This window comes from Lucilia cuprina, chromosome 3 (genome assembly GCF_022045245.1).
Source record: "Lucilia cuprina isolate Lc7/37 chromosome 3, ASM2204524v1, whole genome shotgun sequence".
Lineage (NCBI taxonomy): Eukaryota > Metazoa > Arthropoda > Insecta > Diptera > Calliphoridae > Lucilia > Lucilia cuprina.
Window position 1 is genome coordinate 9,212,574 of NC_060951.1, and position 11,626 is coordinate 9,224,199.

General features: G+C 31.5%; 2 protein-coding genes across 2 annotated transcripts; one reads left to right on the forward strand and one right to left on the reverse strand.

The window, feature by feature from the left end:
- The first annotated feature begins 3,891 nt into the window (after positions 1–3,891).
- Positions 3,892–8,241, forward strand: LOC111682681. Its single transcript, XM_023444674.2, has 3 exons — positions 3,892–4,080; positions 7,567–7,690; positions 7,760–8,241. The coding sequence occupies exons 1-3, from the start codon at positions 3,993–3,995 to the stop codon at positions 7,869–7,871; spliced, it is 324 nt and encodes a 107-aa protein (XP_023300442.1). The 5' UTR covers positions 3,892–3,992; the 3' UTR covers positions 7,872–8,241.
- Positions 8,242–8,314: 73 nt separating this feature from the next.
- On the reverse strand, positions 8,315–11,405 carry LOC111682680 (putative GPI-anchor transamidase). Its single transcript, XM_046946283.1, has 6 exons — positions 11,245–11,405; positions 10,670–11,181; positions 10,466–10,583; positions 8,791–8,901; positions 8,555–8,715; positions 8,315–8,493 (listed from the first exon to the last, which is right to left on the reverse strand). The coding sequence occupies exons 1-6, from the start codon at positions 11,308–11,310 to the stop codon at positions 8,391–8,393; spliced, it is 1,071 nt and encodes a 356-aa protein (XP_046802239.1). The 5' UTR covers positions 11,311–11,405; the 3' UTR covers positions 8,315–8,390.
- Positions 11,406–11,626: the final 221 nt, after the last annotated feature.

Consider the following 11,626-nt stretch of genomic DNA (forward strand, 5'->3'; position numbering starts at 1 on the left):
TGTTGAGAAACTTTTTCTTAATTCTCTTTTGAAGTTTCCTTAATGTTCACACATAGAAACTTTTGTTTCAGAAACTACGTATTAATTGCATTGATTTGTTGTTGTACGAATGAGAAGAATAACAAAACGAAACAAGTTTCCGAGTACGAGAAACTGCGTACCGCGAGAGAGATAAATTTTATTCTTTCTCTTTCTCTCTCACGCAAAATCAAAAGTTTCTTAGTGTGGACCGGCAGGTATTAATTGCATTGATTTGTTGTTGTACGAATGAGAAGAATAAAAAACAAAACAATTTTCTGAGTACGAGAATCTCCGTACCGCGAGAGAGATGTATGATATTCTTTTTCTCTCACGCAAAATCAAAAGTATCCCAAAAAAAGTTTCCTAGTGTGGACCGGCAGTTTCCTAGTGTGAACCAGATCATATAAATTATACAACTTTTATTCCCTTTTTTGTCATACGAATGGAATTTTATTTTACTCTTTCATTAGACTTGTCGTACGCAAAGTGTAATCGTCTGAAGGGCCCTTTAGCGATATCCTTTCAAACAGTTGGCAACACTTTCTCAACTCCTGTTTGCGAATTAAATTACATTTAATTGCAATTTGTTATTAATTGAAATTTTTTTTATTAAAAAAATTCCTGTCATATAAAATACTTCCCGTAAAATTTTTGTGAATAAAAAAAAGAGAATTAAATAAATAATTGCTTTAAAAATTCCTAAATCACTACTAGACAGTTTTAAATTAATTAAAATAAATAAATTACCAAAAAAAAATACCAAAACAAAATAACAAATAAAAATATATATTTAATGTTCAAATAAAAGTTAATGACTCTGTTCACACTTTCAATATTATTTTATGTAAATGATTCAATTGGCGCGTCATCACAATTTCAAAAAAAAAAAAGATCACAAATATTTAAACCAGTTTATTTGTTTTGTGATTTTGACGCCGTGGTTTCAATAAAAATATTAACGATATTTAATTGGCGCCATTTCAATATTAATTATAACAATTAAATATAAGGGATCAACAAATAAAAAATAATCATAATAATAACATTCCGTTAAATAACAATTGTTTTCTACGAATAAATTCTTTAGAAATCAATGCCTTTGTTTTGGATATATATGTTTAACGGATCAAGTCTTAAATATTAAAACACATTTGTCATAAAGTATTATCTAGATCATTTTTGAATTTATAATAAAACGCTAGATGAATGTTTTCGTCTAGTTGACATGCGTCAATGGTTTGAAATGTAAACAAATATAATTGCAAAATGGCGGCTTTTGAAATATAAATTATTATTATTTTTAGACTTTGTTTTGCAGATTCTTTTCTATTAAATTAATTTATACTACAGATGGAATTTTTGAGAAATATGATCCGCAAGTTTTTCTAAAATCGTCCTTAAACAAAAGTAGACTTAGGTTAGGTTGAAGAAGAAATACACCTAGGCCACAATTGGGCCTGTTGTGCGCTCCTTATCAAGAGAAAAAAAAGGGGAACTGAATTATTTTTTAGTGTTTAGAAACACAGTTTCCTGAGCCCAATTCCTAAGAATCTTCCAATCAATGTTAGTCAGGAATGTTATTTCCGGAATAACATCACTTTCAAGATATTTGGAGCTCACATCGACGAATGCCTGGCAGTAGCAAAGGAAGAGCTCCAGAGTTTAACTCTCCTCTCCACATGCTCTACATACGTCTGCATCCGGACGTCCAATTTTGTAAAATGTGCTCGTGATCCTGTATGTTCACTCAGAATACGTACTATCATACTAACTTCAGACTTGCTCATTTTGAGGAGATTTTTCATCTTTGCTCTCATCAGGGTCAACCCATAGGATTTTTGTGGTTCTACTGTTCCCACTGTTTCAATATTCTAAGAGGTCTTATGGGATTCTCTCATCCATATTTTTAGTTCAGCTTTTGTTGCGTCGAATGGTTTTGCGTTTGTCAGGTTAACTGCCTCGAGCTCCCTTCTCTTTAAAGCTATTACATTCATCCTTTCGTTACCGACTACTCCTGAGTGGGCTGGTACCCATATGATGTGAACCTCACATTTGGGAGAGTATTCAGTTAAAGCTTTCTTACAATCCAATACGGTCTTAGATTTAGTACAACTTCCTTATATCGCCATATTTTTTCTAATCCAATTTACGCATTCCGTTATTGCTCGTACTTCTGCCTGGAAGCTTGTGTTATGATTTGGTAAACGATGGTATATCTCTGCTTTTCTTTTCTTTCTTATTTTCCATAGAGACGTTTCCCATTATAAAGGGACTGAATGCTCGATCTTCGAGATGTAAAAACATCCCTTCCGTTTAAAACCACACAGATGTGATAGCCTCTGTCAAGTCGCAAACAGTACCTAGACACGATGTTCGGTAGACCGAAACAGAAATCCATCAAATTAGCCGAGAACTTTTATTTTACTCAATGAGAACACATAGTAGTAAGTCTGGTAAGAACAAAGTTTTCTCTGAAGATCCCTGGACAGGGAAGAAAAAATTCAATGGCATCACTTGTATAACATATCTTTTACTCAGCACCATTTAACACTTTTTATTCACTCGACACAACAATACTCGAGATAACAATATTCGACACACTCTCACTATAGGTATACGACCGGCTGAGAAAATTATACTATTAACAGCAACTCATTTACAACTCTTTATCCCACAATCACTCCTCTCTCACTCTATCTATCTATCTATCTATCTATCTATCTATCTATCTATCTATCTATCTATCTATCTATCTATCTATCTATCTATCTATCTATCTATCTATCTATCTATCTATCTATCTATCTATCTATGTATCTATCTATCTATCTATCTATCTATCTATCTATCTATCTATCTATCTATCTATCTATCTATCTATCTATCTATCTATCTATCTATCTATAGACGAAGGACTAGTTTTATACCGATTAACTATGTATAGGTACCAAAGTGAAAAACTTTACCTTGCGTTAGAAATCTAGTCATATGATCTTTTATTAAACAGAGGGAAAGGGGCTTACAAAATAATTCCCTTAATTTTGTGTAGTTGTCACTTAAAGAGTTCTTTTTGATATTTCTAAACTCTCTTAAATTTTTTATGTAAAATTGTTATTAAATCTTATAAAATAAAATAGGCAAAAGTTCAAAGGTCTTTTAAAGATTCACTTTCAAATAAATTCTTTTCACTGATAAACATAATTTTGTTTAAACATTTGTACTCAATTTTTGAAAAATGATAAGACAAAATTTTAATGAAATTTGTTGTTATTTCTTTAAAACAATTGTTTATTAATAAGATCTCTGCGATGACTAAACAAAATTTAATTTTTTGAAAAAACCCAAATTCTTTTTAAAATGAAAAATTAAAAAACTTGTAAATTCCTGAATAATTACAAAAAGAACGATGAAACGACCGCTTACTGTTATATGATCATTACATACCGGTTCTTGTTAAAGAACATGAGTGATTAAATAAGTGCAACGCACCCTTGTTTTAAAATTTACATCAAAAATATAACAAAAACAATATGGGAAATGTCTCAGAGTCAGTTTTAAATACAAATTTTGTAACGAGAAACTTCTTTTAATTAATTTCAATATTTTTCTTCTTGAGCTCCACCTTTTGTTTTTTTTTTGTTTTTTTTTTTTGCTGCAGCATCAGCACAGCTGATGGATATTTTGAACTTGAACTTGCGCTGTGAGCGATGAAATGAAATTGAAAACGAAGAAGTTTTATTTGAATTGAATACAATTATTAATCGTGGTTTTTACTTGTTAAGCGGGAATCTTTTTTTTTTATTCTCATACGGTGCAGTTTGTGATTATATTTATTTTGAAAAATTTCTTATATAAAATAAGCTAAAATTGTGTTTCAATTAAACAGTTGTTTCTGAAACATTGCGGTGTTTAAACGTTAATTTAAATAAAAAAGAAATTTGGTGATTTAAAATATAAAAATTCTAAACAAAATGAAATTCACTATTGTAATCTGTGTTTTGTGCTCTTTGATCGCTGTCAATGAGGCCGCCATTGCTATGGCCAGATTTAATAATCCAAGTGAGTGTTGTTAAAGGATTAAAGTTTAAAAAGAAAGGATTAAAGTGTTTTAGTGGTATTTATGCAGTTTGTGAAAAAAATCAATTATAGAATTTCTATTCGAAAACTTGTTTATCTGAGAAAATCTATAGTAAATATTTGACAGTCTTTTTGATATCGAAACATATTGTGGTATCCTTACGATATTATCGATACTTTTCTTAACTTATAAATTTGTGATAAGTGATCAATAAACCAGTTTGAATATTATAGTCTAGTACATAGACTAGCCTGTAGTCCTGTCGTCTATAGTATAGCCTATTATGGAGACTAATCTATAGTCTAATCTATTCTATAGCCAAGTCTATAGTCTACTGTATAGTCTAGTCTATTAAAGAGACTAATCCATATCTCAGCCTATAGTGTAGCATAAAATCTAGTCTCAAGACTCTTCTATAGTCAATTATATAGTCTATTCTATATTCTAGTCTGCAGTCTAGCCTGTAATCTAGTCCATAGTCTAGTTTATAGTCAAGTCTAGTATGTAGTCTAGCCTATAGATTCGTCAATAGTTCTACTATATATCCTACTGTATACTCTAGTCTATAGTCTAGTATAGTCTATAGTCTAGTATAGTCTATAGTCTATTATAGTCTAATATGAATATTGTAGTATAACATCTAGTCTATAGATTCTTTTATAGTCTAATCTATATTCTAGTTTTTAGTCTAGGCTGTAATCTAGTCCATAGTCTACTCTATAGTCTAGTCTATTATATAGACTCTTCTATATCTCTGTCTATATTCGTCTATATTGTAGTACAAAATCTAGTCTATAGAGACTTCTATAGTCTATTCTATATTCTAGTCTTTAGTCTAGGCTGTACTCTAGTCCATAGTCTAGTCTAGTATGTAGTCTAGCAACTAGTTTAGTCTATAGTTCTAGTCTATAGCCAAGTATATAGTCCATTTTATATTCTAGTCTAGCCTAGTATATAATATAGTCTATAGTCTAGGTAATAGCTTGTCTATAGTATATAGTCTATAGCCATCAATAGTCTAGTATAAAGCCCAGTTTATGGTGTTGTCTGGTCTAGTCTATAATCATAGTCTGGTCTAAAGTTTAGCCTATACTGTTGTCTATGATCTGGACTTTAGTCTAGTCTATAATCGAGTCTAATTACTAGTCAAGTCTTGTCTATAATCTAGGTTAGTTACACATTTCTACACTTTTTCTTCGGGGAAGATTTTCTTATCTGTAAAGGGTGACCTCTAAGTACGACATTAGTGTAGTATCCTGCTACCGCGGAATTTGTTCGCGACTCTATGTAAATCGTTCAAAGCTGCATAATCTTTTATATACAATGGTCCCTTTTGACATGCCTTTAACCGTGTGACATCCCAAGATTGAGCACTGTCTTGATAACATGACGTTGTGTTCCTTAAACGGGAGTACTTTCTTTTCGTCGGGCAAATGATGTTCCAAAGATATATAGCTAATTACATACTTTAGGAGAGTATTTTTAAAGCTTTGAATATTTCTTCATTGTGTATCACTAAGGGCGGGTTTTTTAGATAAAGATAATCTACCTTCTTTGTTTAAACCTAGTTTAATATTTTGTGTTTTAATTAAACAGTAACTTTACAACAGCTGTTCATTGTTTATGTTTTTGAGTGAAAAGTTGGCAATACTAACAAAGTTAACTGAACTTAAAGACATAACTGAAAAACACAATCATCGGTTAAAGTCCGCCTTTAACTGAGTAGTAAGAAACCCGCCCTAAGTGATAACCAATTGATCAGTTAATTAACCACTGACCGACCAATTGTTTTTCGTACCCATATTCCAAGTGCTGTCACGTAATGCTTTGAAGACCTAGTTTCTACATCACAATTTGTGTGTGAGAAGGAAGTTAAGTCCATTAGTTATTAGGGGTTTTGAAACAATTTAAAAATTTATATAAGGAAATGTTAAAAACATAACTGGACCGTTTTGTAAACTGATTTTAGAAGATTTCTAATGATGATAGTGTGAAAAGTAGATCTGTCAAGTCTGTGTAAAAAAACAGAGGCATAAGTTATCAGAGGCATTCAAATATTTATCTTTTATATTTCCAAACGTTTAAAAACATAATTGAACAGTTTTAGGTACTGATTTTTTAAGGAGATTTTCAATACCGATAACTTATATAGAGCAGTTTTTGAGCAGATTTTTAAGTGATTTTCAATAATGTTGATCTATAATGCATATCGTCAGTTATCAAGGGCTTTAAAATAGTTTTCTTTATTGATCAAAATTGAAAACTAACTAACTAGAACAGATTTTTAAGTGATTTCCAATAATGATATTCTATAACGCATATCGTCAGTTATCAAGGGCTTTCAAATAGTTTTCTTTATTGATCAAGATTTGGTTGAAACTAACTTTTTTTGGATTATTTGAATTGTTGGCCGAGCTCATAAGCAAAATGTCAGGGTGTCCCACGTTGGTCTATAGGGAATCCTCCAAGTCTACCTATATCTTCATATAGAAAGCTGGAAACTTTAAAACACTTAATTTAAATTTGAGTTTTGAATGGTCTCCACCAGGGTATAAACAGTTGAGGTTTAATGGTCTCCACCAGAGTTTAAACACTTGAGTTTTAATGGTCTCCACCAGGGTATAAACGTTTGAGTATTCTATGGTCTCCACCAATAAAACATAACCTCACTTGAGGTGATACGAAAGCACGAGGTTAATGTAGACAACATATAACTTTGAACAGTTATATGAAGTAATACACTACACCAGTGCGAGCGTGACGCAAAACTGTCGAAAGCCAGGCAACAAACACAAGCCTGAACGCGTTTAAGAAATAATCGCGATGACGCGAGAGTTGTTCCCAAACTCAGACCTGAATTACGACTCCTAAAGTATTATTTGCAGAAAACAGCTGTTCACTGTTTATGTTTTTGAGTGAAAAGTTGGCAATACTAACAAAGTTAACTGAACGTTAATCCACAATTGAAAAATCATCGGTTAAAGTCCGCCGAAATTTGTTCCGAGTTTAATCTAACAAAAGTTAAACCTAGTTTAACTGAGTAGTAAGAAACCCGCCCGTATATGCAGCTAACATAGTCTCTTTAACTATACTCCAAGTGCTGCCATCTAATGCTTTGAGGATCTATTGATCCCTTAGCTACCGGAAAGTTTGAAAAAAATACAGCCTTTTTGAGCAAAATTTTCTGATTTTCAATATTTAAAGATTTGGGATTATCAGGTCTATACTGAATAACAAAGTCAATGGAAGTTTGTTTTCTCTTCTTTCAAACATAAAGCATACAAAAGGGAATAAACTTCTGGGAAATGATTTTGTTCATAATTGTGCTGCATATTTTCCAAATCTATTTTATATATGTATAAGTAGTATGTCTGTCAGTTATAAGGGATTTTGAGAAACATTATTACTTCTTCAAGTGTAGTTTTCGTTCAATATTTTAACATTTTATAATTTTTTTCCTTTCTCAGCTTATCCCGGTAAATGTACCATTGATGAAAACACTATCTTGTCACCTGGCCAAAAGGGAAAAGCACCCAATAATCCCTGTGCTGGTATAACCTGTATGGAGAATGGTTATGCAGAATTTAGAACGTAAGTTTAACAAAACTCTTAACACTGACCAAAAAACGCAAAAACTAATTAACGAATTTACAATTAAAGTTGTCCCGCTGTGGCACCACCAAAGGGCTGTAAATTACGTGACTTTGTTAATACCAATCGTCATTATCCCGAATGCTGTGAGCGTAAATATGATTGTACTAAATTGATTTAAAAAGCTAAACAGCTGATGCTTAACATTAACAACATCATAAAGCCTGACATCATGACGTACACAACTCATCTCATTTTATTTTAAACAACTACAACAACAAGAAAACAAAATGTCTTAAAACTTTAAAAGCTGAAAGAAAGGTGTGTCTAGCTTGGCTTGTGCCTTGGTCACGTTAAAAGAAAGATTGTAAAAAAGCGAGAAGAAACAATAATAACTCACATATCATTTTTAATAAGTAGGAAGCTGTTTAAAGTTTTTTTGTTTAATATTTAAATTGTTTTATAAGTTTAAGTTTAATGAATTTTTATTATTTATATTTATTAAAAGTAAACAAAGAAAATATAATAAAATTTAAGAAAAAAACACTAAATAATAACTTGTTTTTTTTTGTATTTAAAGCAAAATTCATTAAAAACACAATAAAAATACTTATTTGGTTATTAACTTGTTGTCTTCTTTTTTTTTTTTTTTTGAACAACATGTTGCTTTAATTAATTTAATTACAAAAAAACAATTAAATTACTTAAAAATTTCTTTAGGAAATTGTGCTTCAAATTGTATATAAAATGAATCTTTTTTGGCATTTGTTACCTCAGCTTCCAAAGCAGCTTCAATAAAGTCTCTACAAAATAAAAAAAAATTATAAAAACTTTAAAGAAAAAGAAAACTTCCTCTCTACTTACTCTTCCTCTGCCAGCGTTATATTAACTCTATCCTTAGTAATTTCTGTCGGCCTTATAGAGCCAAAGAAATCTGTAATTGGCACCTTATAGGGATCTCTTTTATATAAATCTTTACGCACTCCCACCGTCGATATGCATAAACGTTTAGGACACACCGTTAACTATGGAAATGAAAAAAAAAAAAACAGAAAATTGTTAAGAAATTATTTTTACTTTTTTTTCAATTTCAAACTTACAAATTCTCCCATAGTTTTATCACTGTTGGGTTGCACTTTTTCCAAAAACTCTAAAGCATAATAGGTATAACGATCTATCATGTAGACACCAATAGAGGAATCAACATGATGCTGTAAATTTATCCAAATTAAAGAATTTATTAAAATAAATATTAATAGTTGTGAATACTAATTTTAGTTTTCTTTTACTTTTCAAATTTCCTGCACTATTTTTTTTATTAGATATCATCATAAGACAAGATTATAGACTGGATTATAGTCTCTCAATTGTCTCAGCTATAGTCTAAGCTTAAGTACTTTCTACCGTATAGTCTATACTATATGTAGTCTAGTCTGAAGTCTTGGATAGATAGATACATTGATAGATAGATAGATAGATAGATAGATAGATAGATAGATAGATAGATAGATAGATAGATAGATAGATAGATAGATAGATAGATAGATAGATAGATAGATAGATAGATAGATAGATAGATAGATAGATAGATAGATAGATAGATAGATAAATAAATAAATAGATAGGACATTTTAATCGAATGGGCTTGTTATAGGGTCTAGGGTCAAATGAGGCCCTATAAATATGAAGTTTTTGAAGGTTTGCAGCAATTTCTCGAGATACGAGTATATTAAACATAATTATGAACATAATTATGTACAGTTGTATGGGGGCCAGGTGAAATAATGGACCGATGTTTAGCATTCCAAGCCCCGTTAACTCCACCTTTGGTTATCGCTTAACCGAAAGCTATTATGCCGATTAAAATATTTTTTGTATGAAAACTGTCAATTTAATCTTAAGATAAAGAATAATTATACATTGTGTTATTGGGGGTAAATAGGCTTTAACTACGGTACCATAGAAGATCATGTGCCAAATTTAATTGAATTATCAAATGAGGCCCTATAAATATGAAGTTTTTGAAGGTTTGCAGCAATTTCTCGAGATACGAGTATATTAAACATAATTATGAACATAATTATGTACAGTTGTATGGGGGCCAGGTGAAATAATGGACCGATGTTTAGCATTCCAAGCCCCGTTAACTCCACCTTTGGTTATCGCTTAACCGAAAGCTATTATGCCGATTAAAATATTTTTTGTATGAAAACTGTCAATTTAATCTTAAGATAAAGAATAATTATACATTGTGTTATTGGGGGTAAATAGGCTTTAACTACGGTACCATAGAAGATCATTTGCCAAATTTAATTGAATTATCTCCAAAATTGCGACCTGTAGTTTGATTACATGGTTTACCATCTCTACTGGGGTTCAGTTGTATGGGGGTTGGGAGAAATGATGGACTAATTTTAACAATTTTCAATAGGTTTCGTACCTTGGTACAATAGAAGATCATGTACCAAATTTCATTGGTACATGCAATTTGCGAACTGCAGTTTGATTACAAAGTTTACATGGATGGATAAAATGATTCTGATGAAATGATTAGTATACTTTAAGGTGAGTATAAATACAATTTTATTGTGCGTTACAAACACCAGCACAAACCCAATATATCCTCCCCCCTAAAGTAGTGTAGGGTGCAAATATAATCTCTACAGCTTAACTAAATTATCGAATGTGACAAGTTAAAAAGTAAAACAATTTTCAAATTATTTCCGCTCATGACATTTAAGAATTAAACTGAAGTTCTTACATTAAAATACTTACCGACAAAGAGTCCTCTCCTACCAAACTACTAGCCACCGCCAAAATATTTGGAGAAGTAAACTTTTCATACAAAGAAGCCGCTTGGCAAGTATCAACCATTAAAAATAATTCGTTATAACTAAAATAAGTAATTAAGAACAAATTTTAGTACAATAAACTAATCTAGCTTCCATAAGCTAAAACATTGTATTTCCATCTACTCACCGTTTCTTTTCCCACATCTGTTCTACAGCATCGGCCAACTCTTGACTAGTAATTTCTTCAGAATCTTGAAATTTCAAGAAACCATCACCACCATGACCAGTTAAATAAATCAGAACATTACTGCCAGCATCTGTCAAGAGCTTCTTAGAACGGGCCGTACCATTTTGTGTACGTCCCGTCAAAAGACGTACGAAATTTTCCACAGTTACCTCATAGCCACGATAATCGACCTCTACATCATCGCCATAAACATTAATATGTTGATTGGCATTATTGTATACTTGACCAGGACGGGGATTGCGAGGATTACAGGCCATATCATCGGCTATCATAAGAATGATTTGAGAATCGGGTATGCCTAAACGTTTAACAGATCGGTAAATGGACAAAACATTGGCTACATGACGATAATTGAACCAAAAACGTGAGGCATCTACTAGGACCGCCCAATTGTTGGTATGGGTAGAGCGTTGCACTGATTCCACATATTCAGCGGGGAGTTGTTGAGAATTCTAGAGGATAAAGTTAGAAATTATAAAAATTTGATAAATTATTGGTGTTTGCTTAAAACTTACATCTTGTGCTAAACTTATAGAACAGCTTATTGAAAATAAAAAGCTAATTATTAGCAAATTTCGCATATTTTTAAGGAATGTTTTAATTTTATTAGAGAAAAATATAATTTATCCTATGCGGTGTTTTTTTGTTTATTATCTATCAGCTGAGATAAGAGTTCTCCGCCGACAAACGATAAAGACGACGGCGGCATAAAATCTACATAAGCCGGTAAATTTTTCTATAGCATTTTTAAAAAGTTCTACGTTATTAAATGTGGAATTTTATAAGAAATGTTACGAAACCTTGTCTTTCTCTTCGGTGACCAACGATGCCGCCTCTTGCCAGCTCAGACTTCGGCGTGGGAACTCAACCCGCATCTACATCACCTATGGCTCGTCA